The sequence below is a fragment of the Dreissena polymorpha genome, chromosome 2 (genome assembly GCF_020536995.1).
Source record: "Dreissena polymorpha isolate Duluth1 chromosome 2, UMN_Dpol_1.0, whole genome shotgun sequence".
In the NCBI taxonomy this organism is placed as follows: domain Eukaryota; kingdom Metazoa; phylum Mollusca; class Bivalvia; order Myida; family Dreissenidae; genus Dreissena; species Dreissena polymorpha.
The window spans coordinates 110,593,894-110,610,258 of NC_068356.1; the positions used below are offsets into that span (position 1 = coordinate 110,593,894).

General features: G+C 38.5%; 1 protein-coding gene across 7 annotated transcripts in view; it reads right to left on the bottom strand.

Annotated features, from left to right (window-relative positions):
• Positions 1-12,081, bottom strand: part of LOC127868497 (hephaestin-like protein) — an 83,889-nt gene extending 71,808 nt beyond the window's left edge. For all 7 annotated transcript variants that reach the window (XR_008044154.1, XM_052410324.1, XM_052410323.1 and 4 more), the window contains exons 1-6: positions 11,915-12,081; positions 11,108-11,352; positions 10,122-10,334; positions 9,550-9,744; positions 7,356-7,488; positions 47-153 (exon numbers count right to left, since the gene is read on the bottom strand). Coding sequence is in view for 6 of the 7 variants with exons in the window: in XM_052410324.1 (XP_052266284.1) it covers positions 47-153; positions 7,356-7,488; positions 9,550-9,744; positions 10,122-10,334; positions 11,108-11,352; positions 11,915-12,042 (1,021 nt within the window). In the remaining variant the exon portion in view is untranslated. The remainder of the gene's footprint in view (positions 1-46; positions 154-7,355; positions 7,489-9,549; positions 9,745-10,121; positions 10,335-11,107; positions 11,353-11,914) is intronic.
• Positions 12,082-16,365: the final 4,284 nt, after the last annotated feature.

Genomic DNA, 16,365 nt, shown 5'->3' on the forward strand with positions numbered 1-16,365 from the left:
TCGACTTAACCGTATCCGATTTAAGCCGTTTTAGAATATCACGTACTTCTGTTGTGTTCTGAGTTCATGCACTGAACGAGCCATCTCCCAGGGTTACGAGCCACCATTTCCGCTTCCCGGAAAGTCGCCGACCATATACCCTCGACGGCTTTTCTGAAATAATAGGACAGATTGTTTGAAGGAATATCATTTAGTAATACAATTCGTTCATGAAAGTTTTAGGTTGATAATAATAAAATTATTGTACACGAGCCACTATCATAACCATAATAAACACCTTCACGTTCACCATGTGTTTCCAAAAACACCAACATCATTATCATCACCAGTACAATCACCGACTAATTTCAACACCACCACTACGAACAGCATAATCATCAGCACAACTTACGCGATTACTCCTTACCACAACATATCTAGGGTGCTTCTTACCACAACATATATATGGTGCGTCGTACTACATCATATCTATGGTGCTCCTTACCACATCATATCTATGGTGCTCCTTACCACAACATATCTAGGGTGCTCCTTACCACAACATATCTATGGTGCGTCTTACCACATCATATCTATGGTGCTCCTTACCACATCATATCTATGGTGCTCCTTACCACATCATATCTATGGTGCTCCTTACCACATCATTTCTTTGGTGCTCCTTACCACAGCATATCTTTGGTGCTCCTTACCACAACATATATATGGTTCTCCTTACCACAACATATCTATGGTGCTCCTTACCACAACATATCTATGGTGCTCCTTACCACAACATATTTATGGTGCTCCTTACCACAACATATCTATGGTGCTCCTTACCACAACATATTTATGGTGCTCTTTACCACAACATATCTTTGGTGCTCCTTACCACATCATATCTATGGTGCTCCTTACCACATCATATCTATGGTGCTCCTTACCACATTATATCTATGGTGCTCCTTACCACAACATATCTATTGTGCTCCTTACCACAACATATTGTAATATAATCGACTACAAGTAATCCTAAACAAAACTAATAATAAGGTTTCATAACATGTAACATTATCTAAGATATGGGCAAAGACCTACTCACCGAATGTTGACAGATTCTGACAGTTCGTTGAATTACATGACATATGCATGTTGAACAGTTTACTGAGGTTTCATGCATATATCATTCTATCTACATCTTAATCCTTATAATCCTTAAATGTTACTCACAACTTTAGTTATTAATCCTCGTTCCTATGACTGTAATTCCATAAAGAATATCACTTCCATGTCACTCATAAACAGTGTCGACCATGCTTGTGACGTCATAACTTTATATTTGTGGTTTTAGCGAAAGACTGTACCATATAGTTAAAGATTACAGTAAACTATGTCTTATTGTATTAATGCTAACGATTTGCTACTGTTTTATTTCAAGTTTTGTCATTTGATTGATAAGCATAGATTAACATTTGGAACTATTTCCTGATGTGCGGAAGCGTTTTGAAGAGTTCATTTTGGCGCGCATATTTGATTGGATGACAGTGGTTTAAATCGGCGATTCAAGCATTCTGATTGGTCGGAGCTGTCGCATAACCGTTTACGGAGTCTGAGGAATTGTATCAAGGGGCATCCATATAAGACGCGCCGCAGACGACTAAGGAAACATTCAACTTTTCGGCCACACAACATCTAAAATTATTTAAACTTTTAACAACTTTAATATTAATAATACAATCAAGAAAGGACTGGGATGTCGGATAAAATGTAACTATATTATATTCTTATACATTTGTTGTTTCATGTTGGTATATTTTGAAAAGTATAAATCAATTAAGTCTCACTGTTTTCATTTCTTTATTCTTGAAGACATCTATTCACAGACTAATAACATTTTAATAAACTAATAACTACCTGGTTGATATAAAGGAAACAGTATTTACCGACGGCACGAAACCGTTACAATATCTATGGTGCTCCTTACCACAACATATCTATGGTGCTACCAACAAAAACGTTACTATCGCCGCCTGTACTACCGCTGACTCGTAGGCCGGCGTCAACAGCTATCGCCGCCTTTACCACCGCTAATTCGTGAGCCGGCATCAACAGCTATCGCCGCCTGTACTACCGCTAACTCGTGAGCCGGCATCAACAGCTATCGCCGCCTGTACTACCGCTAACTCGTGAGCCGGAATCAACAGATATCGCCGCCTGTACCATAGACTCGTGAGCCGGCATCAGCAGCTATCGCCGCCTTTACTACCGCTAACTCGTGAGCCGGCACCAACAGCTATCGCCCCCTGTACTATCGCTAACTCGTGAGCCGGCATCATCAGCTATCGCCACCAGTACTACCACTTACTCGTGAGCCGGCATCAACAGTTATCGCCGCCTTTACTACCTCTAACTCGTGAGCCGGCATCAACAGATATCGCGGCCTGTACTACCGCTAACTCGTGGGCCGGCATCAACAGCTATCGAGGCCTTTACTACCGCTAACTAGTGAGCCGGCACCAACAGCTATCGCCGCCTGTACTACCGCTAACTCGTGAGCCGGCATCAACAGATATCGCCGCTTGTACTACCGGTAACTCGTGAGCCGGCATCAGGAGCAATCGCCGCCTGTACTACCGCTAACTCGCGAGCCGGAATCAACAGCTATCGCCGCCTGTACTACCGCTAACTCGTGAGCCGGCATCAACAGCTATCGCCGCCTGTACTACCGCTAACTCGTGAGCCGGCATCAACAGATATCGCCGCCTGCACTACCGCTTACTCGTGAGCCGGCACCAACAGCTATCGCCTTCTGTACTTCCGCTAACTCGTGAGCCGGCATCAACAGCTATCGCCGCATGTACTACCGCTAACTCGTGAGCCTTCATCAACAGATATCGCCGCCTGTACTACCGCTAACTCGTGAGCCGGCATCAACAGCTATCGCCGCCTGTACTACTGCTAACTCGAGATCCGGCATCAACAGATATCGCCGCCTGTACTACCGCTAACTTGTGAGCCGGCATCAAAAGATATCGCCGCCTGTACTACCGCTAACTCGTGAGCCGGCATCAACAGCTATCGCCGCCTGTACTACTGCTAACTCGTGATCCGGCATCAACAGATATCGCCGCTTGTACTACCGCTAACTCGTGAGCCGGCATCAGCAGCTATCGCCGCCTGTACTACCGCTAACTCGTTAGCCGGCATCAACAGCTATCGCCGCCTGTACTACCGCTAACTCGTGATCCGGCACCAACAGCTATCGAGGCCTTTACTACCGCTAACTCGTGAGCCGGCATCAACAGCTATCGAAGCCTTTACTACCGCTAACTCGTGAGCCGGCACCAACAGCTATCGCCGCCTGTACTACCGCTAACTCGTGAGCCGGCATCAACAGCTATCGCCGCCTGTACTGCCGCTTACTAGTGAGCCGGCACCAACAGCTATCGCTCCCTGTACTACCGCTAACTCGTGAGCCGGCATCAACAGCTATCGCCGCCGGTACTACCGCTAACTCGTGAGCCGGCATCAGCAGCTATCGCTCCCCTGTACTACCGCAAACTCGTGAACCGGCATCAGCAGCTATCGCCGCCTTTACTACCGCTAACTCGTGAGCCGGCATCAGCAGCTTTCGCCGCCTTTACTACCGCTAACTCGTGAGCCGGCATCAGCAGCTATCGCCGCCTTTACTACCGCTAACTCGTGAGCCGGCATCAGCAGCTATCGCCGCCTTTACTACCGCTTACTCGTGAGTCGGCACCAACAGCTATCGCCGCCTGTACTACCGCTAACTCGTAAGGCGGCATCAATAGCTATCGCCGCCTGTACTTCCGCTTACTCTAGAGCCGGCATCAACAGCTATCGCCCCCTGTACTACCGCTAACTCGTGAGCCGGCATCAACAACTATCGCCGCCTGTACTTCCGCTTACTCGTGAGCCGGCATCAACAGCTATCGCCCCCTATACTACCGCTAACTCGTGAGCCGGCATCAACAGCTAGCGCCGCCTGTACTATCGCTAACTCGTGGGCCGGCAACAACAGCTTTCGCCGCCTGTACTACCGCTAACTCGTGAGCCGGCATCAACAGCTATCGCCGTCTGTACTTCCGCTAACTCGTGATCCGGCTTCAACAGCTATCGCCGCCTGTACTACCGCTTACTCGTGATCCGGCATCAACAGCTATCGCCGCCTGTACTACCGCAAACTCGTGAGCCGGCATCAACAGCTATCGTCGCCTGTACTTCCGCTAACTCGTGATCCGGCATCAACAGCTATCGCCGCCTGTACTTCCGCTAACTCGTGATCCGGCATCAACAGCTATCGCCGCCTGTACTTCCGCTAACACTCCTGATCCGGCATCAACAGATATCGCCGCCTGTACTACCGCTTACTCGTGAGCCGGCATCAACAGCTATCGCCGCCTTTCCTACCGCTAACTCGTGAGCCGGCATCAACAGCACCATCATAAACACCACCAATTACGAAAACCTAAACCGCTTGGATCAGTAGTAAAATCTATCTATGCAATCGCTGAATCGAAATACTAATTTCGCCAGAAGCACCACCGCTCTTAACTCTAGAAACCACCACCAGCATCACCATCATAATCGTCCCGACAACAAATATGTTTACTACCATTACATCAACCACGAATACCTCAAAAACATCAACTGCCGAAATCGTCATCTCCACGAATACAAACACCAGTTTAGCCAATCCATTTCATACGTATATCATCATATTATATACAACGAAGCGATCATCCCGACCAAAGTTTTAATCACAACCAGCTCTTCAACCATCAACCATCACAACAACCACCGCACCTCTGACGTCTTCATCACTTCAGTAACTATTACCACAACCATTGCCACAATGATAAGCTTTGCTACTATCAAAACCGCTGCAGACATGGAAATCACAATCGTAATTTTCACCACAACAACTTACTACATTCGCATACCCCGCAATGACAACAATCGCAACAATAACCATTACGACTACCATGACTACCACCACACGCCGGGTATGCGAATACTTCGTTTACGGATGGCACTTCACTAACAGAGAACAACAAACGCCACGCGCTAGAGGTAAGTTCCTCTGTTTTATTTAAAGTTATATCCTAAAGACTAGTTTTTAAGACAAGACACATGGTCGAGTTGATAAATGGTGTATCCTTTTGTATTGGGAATACACAATTTCACGGAAGAATGGTACAGTTTTGCCCAAAAAAATAGAAAATTCGATCGGAAAACAGCATAAACTGAATGAACAGTAAACATTTTAACAAAATAAAACTACTTAGAATTATTGCAAGAAATTGTTTGCTATTCCAGCATGTAGAGTAATCACTGTGCTTCAAATACTGAAATTTTGATAGCATTCAATGAAATATAAACAAAGATAGTGCATGTTGTAAAAGGTGGCATACATAAAGTTGCAGCCACTTTGTTTACCGATAAAGGGCACTTCAGATTACGGAGACTTTCAACAAAGCGGGCACTCTTATAACTGAGTTTTATCTTCTATCTTAAATGCATTTATTTATATTATGGCTATTCATACGAAACATTTTGAAAATATATTTTTCAAAAAACACATTACTATTAATTTATACTATGTATATTATAATTGCAATTTTCAAATAAGATAATATTTATTATTAAATAAATGTGTACGGATAATGCGGATCAACACAATCGTGTTTAATTTTACTTATAGCAGGGCTCTAGATAACGGTAGTGAAGGGGTCTTTATGAGGCAAATACACATTTGTCCTTCATAAATTCCTTTGTCGGTTGTGCTTATTTGAATCGCATCATCAAGACGATACTTATGCGTAGCAACACAATTAAAAAGAGAATGGTAAAACTCCCTTAATTTTGAGCCATGCTTATAGGGAGCACTTTACGCAACGCTAACGTTTGCTCGAAGTGCGATTCACCTGACCCTAAATCACTGTATAGGTTGAGTTTTAAGAATCACGGTTAAAATTAAATCGTAAAAACAACTGATTATGGAAAAAAGGAATGCGTACATAAAATGTTTAAATGTCATATTATGGAGTCAGTACTTAGTATACCCCCACAAACGAAGTTTAGGGTGCTATATTGGATAGAACTTCATATGCAGCATGTGTTGTGTTTATATTAAAAACAAAGACGGATATGCATAATTTTTACACCACTGTCGTGTGATTATATCAACCCCGCCCGTTCTTTTATTGCTATTTTCGTTTATTGGCATTGAGCCAAAAAGTTCCAATAGAATTTCGAACCTGCATCGCTGCTGATATTAATCTCTGAGAGGCAGTTTAAGCAGAGTGATTATTCATGACATGCTATCTAATATATAAGTAAATAGCCTTAGTACCTTCATTTGGACATAAAGATAAATGCTTTAGATCAACCGCTTAGAACGTAATTTAAAATATATGGTCATATAGATTTTACTCATTAGACATATCCAATTTGTTTAACATTTATCTTTCACATTTATACCAAATCATAATCATATTTCAAAGGGATAAGAACATGCTTCGGTAATTCGTTTTTTATTTGCGTACTTAGTACATACATTTTTATTTATTGCCTGCTTACTTTAACAGTATTCCACAGCGAATTCTGCATTTTTGATTCACAAAAAACGAGTGTGTTATATCTGGAAAAAAAGTGTCTAGATGTCGGGAAACGAAGTGCCATTGTTTTTTAGATGATCGGTAAACGAAGTGCAGATGAAAAATGTGCATGCGACTCTTAAAACATTTGAATTTTATCAAATACATTAGTAAACTAAAATGTAACATGTTGTAACATTACTGGATATATTGATCTTTTATTTCGAATTGTAAGCACGTTCTTGATTTATTTCCAAGTATGTTTATTTTGTTTAAATATGTACTGATCATTCAATTCATGCTGATTATCGATGGACTTTTATCGTTTTTTCTAAAAATAATTCACCGTTTTTCGAGAATTTCTTTCTTCGCAATACGAAGTGCTATACCATTAATCACCCAAACAATGTTCTGTGTCTAAAAACCAAATAAATAGAACATAAATACAAAAAAGCTGAAGAACTCACCTCTCGCGCGTGGCGTTTGTTGTTCTCTGTATGTGAAGTGCCATCCGTAAACGAAGTATTCGCATACCCGGCGTGCACCAAGTCCACCACAACTACCACATCAACAACAACCAATGATATCAGCGTCGCATGTTCATCCTCACTACTGTATGCCACCACCAACGCAAAAACAACAACTTCAACCATTAAATATGCATACATATATATATATATATATATATATATATATATATATATATATATATATATATATATATATATATATATATATATATAAACGTTCTACCTTTGACCGCTCTCAAGGAAAGTCTGTCCGAGGATGTTTACCGGATGTAGCTCCGCGCTGAGTGAAAAGATGTACCAGGCCACACGGTCGCCGGCGCAGACAGTTAGTTCCGGTAAATTGCCATACATATAGCCTGACAATAAAAAACAACAACAACTGAATACAGTTTTTGAGAAAACGACATTTAAATGAGCCTTTTCACGTTTTGGTAAATTGACAAAATTAAAAAAAAAATGATTCAGATTCTCAAAATTTCGTTTAGTTATGATATTTGTGAGGAACCAGTAATACTGAACATTTACCATGCTCTTAAATATCCATTATATGCATCTTTTGATGATTTAAAAACCTGAAAATTATAAAGCGCTACAACGCGAATCGATAAAATAATTTTGAAAGTTCTGTTATTGTCGTTATATTTTGTGATACTACTAGGATTGCTTATATAAAGTATAAAATATATCACTCATTGTACGAGCACGGATTGCCGAGTGGTTTAAGCGATAGACATTTACTCCAGGGTTCAGTGGTTCGAGCCCAGTTGAGGGTTACTTATTTTCTTTCTTTATTTTTATTATTTATTTTTTTACTGGAGCTTTTTAGATCAAATGTTTACATTTATCAACATATAAAGCATTACATGACAAACTTCAATACATGCCAAAATCTGTGAAAAGGCCCCTTTAAAGCAAGTAAGGTAAGAGTGGAAGCAAAAAGCATAAATTTACCGATTTACGGACCTGCTGCCTAAAGGGAAAATAAGTAGTTTCTTTAAGAAAAGTTTTGAATTACAAAACTTATCCCCTACAACCGTCGTAAAACAAGACGCAGTATTCATTGTAGCAATCAAAGCGGTTAAGAATCAGTGATAGATGAAGTAGAGCTGAATGATTTGTAGAGTAGCGAAATAATCCTTATTTAAATCGACGCCAATGGTAGAACCTTGTTTGATAGCGAAGCGTTTATTGAGAATTGCGTTTCATAATTACTAAAATTAAGTAAACAATAATCGAGTAAAAATGGTAAAATGAAAATAATTGGAGAAAACTGTTTGAATCGGTTAAATTCCGATAAATACAATTGAATTGCTCTTACTTCCCTTGGACGATTGGTTGATCATCCTTTTTAGCCAAGCCATTCTCACAAAAACTATTTATCAAAGTGTGATGAAGATCAAGTAAACTGTCCCGACGACTAAAAGAACATAATATATTCCTCACTGGTTTTGGATTGATGTATTGACTCAAATGTTATGACATAAACGAGCCCACGAGGTGTTTCGAGGATCGGCGAAAACTGGTTACATTAGTTGTATAGCGTCAACCGAAAAAAGTAATCATTTTCCTCAGCATCATCAATTATTACGAAAAACGTAATTGAATACTTCATTCCACTTAATCATTGTGTACCCCTTCGTCGTCCATTTCGAAAGTAGTGTCTATTTCTTAATTGTTCCTTTTCTCTTCTGGAATAAAATCCATTAAGCAATCGCAGACAATCATTTTGTGGTAATTATTTGTGTCTGAAAGTGGTTGGTGAATTTCATGAGGGGACTGCGCTCAAGACGAATGTTTGAGGGCGCGTTTCTCAAGGTAGTGGGCTTGTGAAGGTATCTGTATTGAGGCGAAAGAAGTTACATCACATATCATTTTATTGCGTTTGTCGATATCTTTCAATTGATAAGTTCGCGCAATCAGATATAACGAATAGGCGAAAAAAGGGTTGGAAGTTGGTCAATTTGCAATGGGACCATATGGGCATTGGATTTAGTGTCATCTACACAGTGTGTGCTTATTGTGTAAAGGAAATGAAGATGGATAGCAGAATTTACTGAAACAATTCAGTGATTGACCAAGGTAACGTATCAGTCTGATTTAATTAAACATTAATAGGAGGATGACATCGTCTCGTACTTACAGAACATGCGTATATAATTACATCATGTAATTCAGTGCGCATGCACTTAACGATCGTACAAAAAACGGACGACATGTTGTGACAAAGGTTTACCTAACATAAACAATGAAAAAGCTCCTATTCAGATTTTAAAACAAACCATAAACGACTAACCGACGTTGAAATAAAAAACAGTTGACGCCTTTTGACTTTTCGTGTTGTAAGCGACGATATCATGTTTTAAACTTGACTTAGAACAGAACAAGTATGATTTCAAAATGACAAAGTTACAACATACCGTTAATGGAATCCTTCTTCAAGCTTTCCTCAAAATCCGGATCGCCCGCGTCGGCCAGACGCTTGCATTCAGCGGGGTCGCCGCAACGTTCTAGGTTCTCATGAACCAACCATGATTTGCCCTCATCGATAGAGTCAAAATATAGGACGAGCTCCCTATCTACGTCGGAGCGCACGCCAAGGGGTGTCAGAATACCTGGTCGAACGCCAAGATCAAGATTAAAATCACGGCTTTGGATATCAAATCCATGAACCAATATTCCTCCACAAGAGTGTAGAAACGTCAAATGACCGTATACAGATGGCTGTAACGTAGTGACATCTCGACTTGCATAAAATATTTTGAAAGATCAGATAAATATAAAATAAAACTCTCCAGTTTTAAGATAACATAAATCATTTATCAAAAGTTATTTGTAATAAACTTAATTTGGAAATAAATCTTTTATGACAGCTTTTATTTTACAGGTTCAGCATCCCTGACACGCAGAAAACAAACTTCCAAACAAATAATTATCGTCCTAAGATCAACCGATATCGAAAATAACTATACTCAAATAGACGTGAAATTACCCGATCTACATATGACCAAAAGTCCCAATAGGCCTGCGTTCGTTTCTTTTTCCGCGTTTACATGAGAGTGGTACCCGAACGGGATGCAATTGGGGTCGCCGTCACGTGGCGCGAAACCAGAAGTGACCTCCCACGTGTACACGTAGCTACCTCCGGGACCGACGCTCTCGTCCGCCTTGTTCCTCTGGCTGGTGTTGTCCTGATAGAGGGCACCTTGATAATAATGGAAAGGATACTAACGAACAAGCTATTTAAAAACTTCGCCACATTGACAACAACTGTTCAAGCCTTTTTTTCTAATATAAACTATATTCACATTTTGAAAAAAGTTCCACATAAAATGTTATATTAAAAAATGTTATATTAAAAAAACTTGAACTAATATTTGATGACAATAAATGTATCATTTAAACAAAAATCAATATCTACATCGAATTACACTAAAGCGCTACCGCACAGTACAACTTGTTCGCATTGATGGCATACGTCAATATGTTTTGTACGCGCGGTCCAAATTTAAGAAAGTATTGACCAGTCCATACACTCATGATTTTCTCTATAGTATTTTACGAACTTAGCATGTCAGTACGACAAAGCAGGAAACACGTGTGCGATTTGCACTTTATAAACTTACTTCGATTAAAATCGGTTTAATAGTATTCGTTCATCGGCATTTAAAACTATATTTTTCTAGCCTGTGTTCAGATTCGCAAATACTTTTTGCGTTCTTTATGAGAACTTTTCTCAACGGATTTCGGATACGTATCGTTGACTTATACAGACATATTTTTTGCATAAGGTATGACAAAATGTAATAAGTAGCTATATCAATAAAGATACAGTAAAGTTTAAACTTAAAACAGAATATTTAGCTTTAAAGAGCACGTGTATCGCTAAAAACTAGTTGATAACCTCAAAACTGTCCCTTAATGTGTGACTATAATAAAATACTTATGACAGAAAAACGCATGCCCAGTTATACACACCTTCATTCAACTTCGTGTACTGAACCCCATGCGGATGCACAGAGAGCGGGACCGAAACGTTGTTCCGGAAGTGGACACGGATAGTGTCGCCGACCTCTCCCCTCAACAAGGGGCCGACAATGCCGAATGATTTTGGGGTGGTGATCTCGGTTGTGAAGGTGTCGTCGGTGAATCGCCTGTACACGTACTTCCAGTATTTGCTGCCCACGCGATTGTTCCGGCGCAGGAGCGTGTCGTGCCAGTATCTACCAGACAAAAGCGTTTCATATTTTGAAAATGTGGTGTGCTGAGAGTTTGTATCAAATAAGTTGATTGCGTAAAATCGTCTCGCGGAAATTGAGAAAATTTGAGGATTATCGAATTCCATTACACGAAATCAGAGACAATAATAGGTTCACGAGTAGCGTAAAGGAGCGGAATAGAGACTCGTCGTTATTACGACCGGACAAGCATCATTCGCGTCAACAGCTGCAATATCACTTAAGTAAGCATCACATATATAACACTTAATTATTTGTTTTAATTTTCTCTGTATGTACCGTTGAAAGTATGAGACAAATTATTGAAAGATATTGAAAGTTAATAAACAAATATAATGACCGTTTCGCTTTTTGTGGTTAAAATATTGTACATAACGTTTCGGGTATCTGCAAACAGGACAACCGATCAGACGATTTGAAATACTTGCAGGTATTAATCTTAATGAGCGGGAAAAGTGCATGCTTGGGGTTTTGACAAGATGCTTAACTGAATTTCAAGCCGTAAAAATTGATTTTCAATTTTCTATATAAATATTAAGATACAAACGTGTCGTATGAATCCACCACGTTCATCTGCAGCGGAAGATAGTCCCAGTCGACTTTCACCGCCTTGATAAAGTAGTCCCTAATAACGCGGCCACTTCCTATGACACCGTTTTGATCCGCTGATGCCATGGATAATACGAAGACAATAACAATAAGGACATATTGTTCATACATAACGGGCTTTTTAGTTCTCACTATTTAAAAAGATCATTCAGTTCGCGCCTCAGTCTTAGCGCGGTTTATTAAGATAACACAATATACAATACACAGCTATTAAGCGTTCCTCCTGAAGTAAATTGTTACAGTTATTAACACAGTTTTTTCCAGATTTTTTCTTTTTTTTTCGAATTCGAATCAAATAATTGTACGAAACTGAAATAATTTTCTAGAATGCGCACACAGTTGTGACCCACCAGAATGTTTTCGTATGATGTAGTCGTTTAGTTATTTCGTTTTTTTAACGCATTTAAATTGAAGACATTCAGTAACAAAACATGTTCCGACTGTTGCATTATTATTTGTCATTATTTGTCATCTTACGCGACGAAAACAATCACAATATTTACACATTTAAGAGGTAATCGCTCATATTTATGTCTAATTAATGATAATTTTATGCATTAGCAAAGATTTAACAAGAAAAACTGAAGTATATCAAGTTGAAATCAATTTGTTATAGGAAAACGTTAACAGTTTAGACGTAATCGGTAGATTACGTCTAATCATTTAGACTATAGCAAGCTATATATAACAAGTATGTGGGGGTTGTTGAGTCACTTGGTAAAAATCCAGACTAAAATGAGGTGAGTATTTTATTACTAACAAGGAGATTGTAAACATGTTTAAAAACTTTTTATTCAAACCTTGTCCATCGTGTTAAGTAGTGAAAATGGTCGGTCGTTACTCACTACTTTCGGATCACCATTTTGAAAAACGTCAGTGACATTAATTTTGCTTCTTTTCCAACAGTTTGGCTGTATACGTGTGCTTAGTTAAAGAAGTCACAGAAAGGAGTGGATAGTTCGGCTCGATATTCTTTTAAAATATGGTTACTTATACCACAGGTGGTTAGCGTGTGACTATGGTATTAATTAGTGCAAACATCATTTTAAATGATAAAAAATCTTATTATTATGAAAAATCAACTTTTCTGAAAAACAAAATTCACTATCAAATATATATATTTATTCAAATATATATATATATATATATATATATATATATATATATATATATATATATATATATATATATATATATATATATATATATATATATGTGTGTGTGTGTGACGTCGTCAGCAGAAATCCGTACAAACGCGGTCGACGTTATTTTGAGCTACGCGTGATTGAAGCGTGGCGTTATAAAAATGGAAATACAATTATAACTATATTATGAAAACATATTGAAACTTGAGATATATGCATGTTTTCGAAGAATGAAATGCCCCCGAGCTCTGATCGACAATGTACACTTATAATTTTTTAATTGGTTGGAAGTAACCGTTGCTTTGTTGAGCGACCTCATCTAAAAGGTTACGCATACGCAATTAATTTCCTTCTATATTACATATAAAATAGTTGAAGTTCGATATCATCTTTTACCATGATCAAGCGATAAGTCACTTTATCATAATACATCATTGGAAAGATAAATGCATAATCTTTTGAACACATGCATGTCATTAAATTCTATACGTCATAACTCAAAAATATTTACCTTTTCGGCACACCGGTTTTGACACCTGTGGAGGCGGCCAATTTGGGCTCAAATAGTATGACCTACTTTCAAAGCCGGAAACCATCAACAGAAAAAGTAGAGCACAAACATGACTTTTTTTCTTATTGCGTACATATATACCTTCAATTTTACACCAAAACACACCATTTGCAACGTATTTTACAAATCCTAGGCAGCATGCGCTGAATAATGTGTGCTTAGTATCAAGTTGACTGCATGTAACCCTGCAAACAGGATTTCCGGTTTGGGGTTATGTGACCCATAAGAGAAACCCAAACCCTTCAAATTTGATAAAGGCACTTATCCCATTGGTATAATCTGTTTTGAGAAAGGTCACAAAGTTCTCGTACAATGACACACAGATTTATTCATAAAAGTTGCCGTTGAAAGAGTCATGTAGATTAAACTAAAATGTGACTCCTAGAGATTAAACAAGTTTTCACTAAAGCCTTTTTAGAAAAACTGCCACACCCACTAGTAGCCATGTTTTTCCACTGACGGAACCATTTTCGAACTCGGCCGACATATGATGATAATACATGTTCTGAGTAAATTTCATCATGATGGGATCAAAAATGTGACTTCTAGAGTGCTAACAATGTTTCACTATTGCCGTATAAAGCAAACTGCCCGCCCCTTGGTTTCCATGTTTTTGGGCCAGAACCGTTTTCAAACTCAATAGCGATCCTATAAGAACAAATGTTTATACAAAATTTCATTAACATTGGAAAAAATGGCTTCTAGAGTGTAAACAAGCTTTTTCTTTAATTTGACCCATTGACCTATTTTTTTGACCTCACATGACCCATCGTTGAATTCGGCCGAGCCATCATTGAGACAAATCGTCCGACCAAGTTTCATGAATATTGGAAATAAATGTGGCCTCTAGAGTGTTAACAGGATAAATTGACGATAGATGACGCACAACGAGCGACGGACAAAAGGCAAATTAGATGCTCAGCATGTGCATATTGTGCTTTCATGAGCTAAAAACAAGTGGCTGTGTTTATAAAAAAAATTTTTTTTTATATATTAGTAAAAATCATAAAGCCAATAATTTAACGGAGTATTAATAATTTTAAATAACTGTTCGTGTTCATATATAGTTAAATTGTTGTTTTTTGTATATCTTTAGACAAATTTTTAAGTGAACCATTATAAAAGCTTATCAAGTAGATGTCAGTATGTCTGTAAGTCAAGTCGTTTGTCCCTCCCTCTTTCCAATCACCCATTCATCCGAAACCCACCCAAATCTATCCATCCATCCAACCATCAAACCATCCTATACCATCCCCCGTCCACCCATCCATCCATTTTAAACTTTGTTTATTGAACAAATACAAGTGCAATAAAACTTGTAAGCTTTTAAAACCTTTTCCTAACGACACACGCATTTTATCCCGTTTTCATGATGTCAATGATTTATCATAAATTCAAATGAATCTCAAAGCCCCAATCAACAAATGACTAAGGCACTACATGAGCACACATGATGCCCAAACTGTGATTATATGGTTTCTTTATCATTATATTTTGAAATTAAAGACAATGATTTAATAAACTAGTGGTTAAAATGACTAGATATTAGAATTACAATATGTATACTGACTGGTGAAAATGTGTGAAAAATTAATAGCAAAATTACATGAAATTCAAGTATACCAATTGGTTATTTTGATTAGCAAAAATCAATTACTTTTAACTATGTTTTATAACTGACCATGTAAAACATACTGTAATTAGGTAGGTCATCATGTTGACAAAGAATGTTCATATTAGAGCACATAAAAAAGGGTAATCACGAACACAGGAATCAGGTAACTAAAATACACCCAGGCTAATATGAGTCCATCAAACGAGGCTTTATCACATTTAAAAATTCGGGCTTCACACAATCAACAGTCAAACAGGTTGAGTTGTCACCTTCCCATGTGACACTTATCATCGTTATCTCGTAAAATGTGCATCATGGAAAGAAAAACATGATCTTTGCCCACGTTAACGACATAATGATCTTTGGACAATAGACCATGTTTGATCTGCGTCATAACTGGTCTCAAGATAAGTCTACCTGCAGAAAAAGATAACCAGAATCAGCGTAAAATTACTAAAGCGACTGCGTGTCAATCAAATTATTTGCTGAATTGTTGTTTCATGCCCAAGCTTGACACAAAGAGTTATTGAACACACGTATAAAACTAATAAGCAAACACAACAACGGTGACTTGAACAAGATAGCTAAGTTGATAATATCTCATGCACTCGTATTTGGAAACACCTGAAAGGTAAATTTCATCATGAATCCCCATGAAGCAAACATTGTTTAACAATAGCAAACATTCTCATGAAGTTGCAGTACATCGATGTGCAATGGTATAACTATGCTGTATTTTTCTTAAGATTTCGTCTTTTGCAGAGAACATGCAGAGGAAGGGGTTATGCATTCATTTTTAAGATTGAAGTATTTGTTCCGAGATATATGTAATAAAGAAAAAGAAAAACTAAAGTGAATCATGTCGCTCATCGAAGAAAAAAAACAATGTGCGTTGCTATTGTTTCGTATAAAAAGTGTTGCCTTTTGTTTTCTGGTCAATTTATTTTGTTTTTCGCGCAGATTTCCCACAAACCAATATAATCGATCAGGATATTTCCGGCTATAGTTGTACATACAGCGCAAAATATGATTCGCTGCCGGGCGATAACAAACGTCTA